The sequence below is a fragment of the Leuciscus leuciscus genome (assembly GCF_965113295.1).
Source record: "Leuciscus leuciscus genome assembly, chromosome: 10".
Lineage (NCBI taxonomy): Eukaryota > Metazoa > Chordata > Actinopteri > Cypriniformes > Leuciscidae > Leuciscus > Leuciscus leuciscus.
This window is the reverse complement of record NC_138734.1, coordinates 43729284-43734283: the sequence shown is the minus strand read 5'-3', so window position 1 is coordinate 43734283 and position 5000 is coordinate 43729284. Positions and strand designations below refer to the sequence as shown.

At 50.0% G+C, this 5000-nt stretch overlaps 1 protein-coding gene across 1 annotated transcript in view; it reads right to left on the bottom strand.

Moving 5' to 3' along the window:
• The window catches only part of hcn4 (hyperpolarization activated cyclic nucleotide-gated potassium channel 4), a gene marked incomplete at its 5' end in the record, with an annotated part of 105077 nt that overhangs the window by 10624 nt on the left and 89453 nt on the right, over positions 1-5000 (bottom strand). Inside the window, one exon of the mRNA XM_082182325.1 lies at positions 1-164. This exon is cut by the window's left edge and continues 1 nt beyond it. Coding sequence (XP_082038451.1) covers positions 1-164 — 164 coding nt within the window. The remainder of the gene's footprint in view (positions 165-5000) is intronic.

Here is a 5000-nt window from a genome sequence, read left to right as displayed (position 1 = left end):
GATGCGGTCCAGGCGGTCCACAGCGACGGTCTCGAACGCTCTCCTCATCATGGGATACTCCTCCAGGACCTCGTTGAAGTTATCCACCGACAGCGAGTAGAGGCGACAGTACGTGTCGGACCGGACGCTAGCCGTACGTCTGCCGCGCGTCAGAAGACAGATCTCTGGACGAGAGAGAGGAGAGAAACACACCAATGAGAATCAGCAGAGCGAACAGACCCAGTGAACTCACTGTAAACCAGCCAGACACAACACACTAATGAGAATCTGAGGGTAACGTGTTTAACTATACATCATGTAATATAAATAGCATTTAGTATAAGAATTCATTATTTATTATAATTTGCATTGACATTTACATTGCATTTATAAGCATTTCATACTGGCAGAGTTGTAAGAATAATGCAAATTGTAGTAAATAAATTATTATTAATGCATTTAATATGATACTGTATAATTTTGTAATATAATTATAATAAATTGTATTATAAAATGCATTTTTAAGCATTCATAGTGGCAGGCTTGAAAGAATATATTTTTTTCTTTAGGTTACTAATGCAAATTAGAGTTAATAATATTTTTTTATAAATGCATTTATAATTATAATTATTAGTAATAATAATTCGTTTTTTCTTTAGGTTATAAATGTAAATTAGTATAAATAAATGATAGTAAATGGATTTAATATGATAAATTATTATTTGCATTTATAATTATAATAAATTGCATTCTTTTTTATTTAGGTTATAAATGCAAATGAGTCATTTTTGTAAATGCATTTATTATGATAATTATTACTACTAACAATTCGTTCCCTTTCAAGGGAACTCCCGTTGCGTCGAGAATGACGCTATGGGGAACGCTTTGCGTGATGACGTCTTGAAGCACATGTAAAATCAGTCCAATGGTGTGGCGGAACGTCAGAGGCGGGTGACGTCACGTACCAGGAAACTATAAAAGCCGGCCCGAAACAGAAAACGAAAGCTTTCTGAGTCTTCAGTTGCGCTCTGTGTTGAAATCTGTCCTTGTTATTTGGTGTTGTCTGTCTATATATATATATATATTGATTCAGTTATGGCGAGCAAGCAGCAGTATCGAGTACAAAGAGTGTGTGTGTCACCTCCCGTTAAATAACGCGGGCAGGGATGGACACACACACTCTTTGTGTTGTTTGTTTGGGTGAGGAGCATGCCCAGTCAGCACTCGAGGGTGGTGACTGTGTGCATTGCGAGGCGCTTCCATTGCGTACGCTCCGATCCCGTTTGGCTCGGTTCAATCCCGACCACGTTCCCCAGGGCTCGGGTCCCGCCGCGGCTGAGGCTCGGCGGCGATCTCAGACCTGGGGTTCGCAAATGGATCTGTCAGTGGATGTTGAGACGGGCTCTGCCTTATCTCAGCCTCAATCTGACAGATCCAGTGCCTCTCATCAGGGTGTGGAAGCACGTGCTGCGGTTTCTTCCCCCCTGATAGAGGCACCAATACTGCAATTGTCCAGCTCTGAGGAGTTGGATGTTGTGAGTATTGAAGCTGAGTCTGAGGATTCGCCACCTCAGTCTCACGCGTTTGAGGAACTGCTCGATGTTATCACTAGAGCAGTTGACAGACTTTCTATTGAGTGGCCAGAGGATAGGCAGGACGTTCGCTCAAAAAGAAAGTTCCCATCTCGTGCGCAGCCCCAGCGCAGGAGTCTTCCGTTTTTTCCCGATCTCCACACCGAGGTGTCGAGATCGTGGGGGAAACCAGTGTTATACAGAGTATTTTCACCACACACATCCCACTACTCTTCCATTTATAAATATAAAGAGCATGGTTATGGGGAGATGCCGAAGGTGGAAGAGACGCTTGCGAGCTATCTCTCTCCAGCAACGGCATCTTCCCTGAAGACTCCTACACTTCCATCTAAACCAGTTAAAACAACATCTTCCCTGGTTCATAAATCGTATGCAGCCGCTGGTCAAGCTGCAGCGTGTCTGCATACGATGTCTATTATGCAAGCCTATCAGGCTGAACTGCTGGGTGATTTAGAGGAGGGCGGGGGTATTGGTCCTGACACTGTGGCTGAACTACGCAGAGCCACAGATCTGTCTCTCAGGGCCACCAAGGAGACCGCCAGATCAATTGGGCGGTCTATGGCAGCCCTGGTGGCCACTGAGAGGCATCTGTGGCTCAATCTGAGCGACATTAAAGACAAAGAAAAAAATGTTCTCTTAGATGCTCCGGTCTCCACGGTTGGTTTATTTGGCGATGCAGTTAATAGTGCAGTAGCAAAATCACAAGAAGCTGCCAAACAAGCAGCTGCTCTCCAAAAACTTCTCCCCCGCCGTTCTTTCTATGAGGCTGCTGAGCGGGAGCAGCCTCACTCCTCTAAAAAGAGCGCTGAGCACCGTGCCACTCAGAAACAGAGCGTTTCCTCCCGTGCTCCCCCACAAAAACCTCGGGGACACGGAGGGCGCGCTCAAACCCAGCAGTCTTTGAGGGGTAAAACGGATCTGCGGACCGTTATTACTGCCAAGAAGGCTGCTGGGAAAAAGTCCTGACGTCCGAGGACCCAGGACAAATGAGGGTAGTTCCCCCCGAAGCAGAGCGGTTAACACCTCTTTTTACGGTGCCCGTCTCTCTTCGGTGCCCTCAGGGGACCGTTCTGCCAACCCTGCCACCTCTGGTGTTACAGGGCGCAGCGGTCTCCGGCGAGCACATATCTCAAGGTCCACCCGGAAACGTAGTGGCCTCGGGATGCCCGCCCCCTCCGAGGAGGGTGCTAGAGCAGTCTGTTCGGTCGTTCCCTGCCGGTACGCCGTTACAGGGCGTCGAACCGACTACTCAACAGCAACAAAATCCAGAAACCAGTCTCGAGAGGCTGGTACCTCTAGTAGAATCTTTGACAGCGTGGAAGCTACTGTCAAATGTTTCTCGTTGGGTCCTGCAGACCGTGGAAAAAGGGTATCAGATACAATTCAAGAAACGCCCACCTCGGTTTATGGGGGTCCTGCCCACAGTGGTGGGCCCCGAGCAGGTTCTGGTTATGGAACAGGAAGTGAACACTCTGTTAGAGAAAGGGGCCATAGAATATGTACCTCCCTCCAGCAGGGAAACCGGGTTTTACAGCCGGTACTTCATAGTTCCAAAAAAGGACGGGGGATTGCGTCCCATTTTAGATCTTCGAGTTCTGAACGAGTCAGTCATGCAGCTCAAGTTCAAAATGTTAACATTGAGGCAGATCGTGCCACAGATCAGGTCCGAGGACTGGTTTGTCACGATAGACCTCAAGGACGCATATTTCCATATATCCATCCGTCCGTGTCATTGGAAGTTCCTGAGGTTTGCTTTCGGGGGCAAAGCATACCAATATCGAGTTCTTCCATTCGGCCTAGCTTTATCACCCCGCACTTTCACCAAATGCATGGATGCAGCTCTGGCGCCACTGCGCCTCCAGGGTATTCGCATTATGAACTACATCGACGATTGGTTGATTTTAGCTCATTCGCATCAGATGGCGGTTCAACATCGAGATGTTGTTCTCGCCCACATGAAAGAGTTGGGGTTACGGCTGAACGCCAAGAAAAGTGTGCTTTCTCCACTACAGAGGACCACTTTTCTAGGCGTGGTTTGGGATTCTGTGTCGATGCAGGCGCGCCTGTCACCGCCACGGATAGATTCCATCCTTGCAGCTGTGAAAAGTGTAAAGCTAGGCCAGCTACTCACTGTCAAACAGTTCCAGAGACTGTTGGGTCTCATGGCAGCAGCTTCCAACGTGATACCTTTTGGACTGCTACACATGAGGCCCCTGCAGTGGTGGCTCAGGACCAGGGGGTTTTCCCCGAGGGGCAACCCATTTCGCACAATCAGGGTCACGCGGCGATGCCTACGTGCCTTGGTTATGTGGAAGAAACCTTGGTTCCTGTCCCAGGGCCCAGTGTTGGGAGCTCCTTGTCGTCGCAAATTGCTAACGACGGATGCTTCCCTCACGGGCTGGGGAGCGATCCTGGAGGGTCGCTCGTCTCAAGGTCTGTGGGAAGACCATCATCGTTCCTGGCATATCAATCGCCTAGAGATGTTAGCTGTCTTCCGGGCTCTGAGGAGCTTTATCACAGATCTCAGGGGGCACCATGTGCTAGTACATACGGACAACACATCGGTAGTCGCCTATATCAACCACCAAGGGGGTTTGCGCTCGCGCCCGTTATCCAACTTGCAACGCCATATCCTCTTGTGGTCCCAGGGGAAGTTACTGTCACTCAGGGCAGCTTACATCCCCGGGGTCCAGAATATTGGAGCAGACACTCTGTCGAGGCAGGGGCAGAGGCCCGGGGAATGGAGGCTCCACCCCGAGGTGGTGGAGCTGATATGGAGGGAGTTTGGCCAAGCACAAGTGGATCTGTTTGCGTCTCGAGAGACGTCTCACTGTCCACTTTGGTTCTCCCTCACGCATCCAGCTCCTCTGGGACTGGATGCTATGGTACAGACGTGGCCGAGGCTACGTCTGTACGCCTTTCCCCCAGTGGCTCTGCTCCCGGGAGTTCTGGAAAGAGTTCGCAGGGACCGGGTCCATCTACTTCTTATAGCCCCGCGCTGGCCGGGCAGAGTATGGTTTCCCGATCTTGTGTCCCTCCTCGATGGGCATCCTCTGGAGTTACCCGTCAGGAGGGACCTTCTGTCCCAGGCAGAGGGCTCGATATTTCACCCTCGGCCAGAACTGTGGAACCTGTGGGCTTGGCCTCTGAGGGGGCCCAGCTCATAGAGTCAGGTCTCTCAACCGAGGTTGTTGAGACCATTCTACAGTCCAGAGCTCCCTCCACGAGGAAACTTTATGCCCTGAAGTGGAGAGTATTCACTTCTTGGTGTAGTGACCGTCGGTTGGACCCAGTCCACTGCCCAATTGGTACAGTGCTGGAGTTCCTGCAGGAACGGTTCACTGCAGGTCTGACCCCGTCCACTTTAAAGGTCTATGTGGCGGCCATAGGTGCTTACCACATTCCTTTGGGTGGAACGTCTGTGGGGAA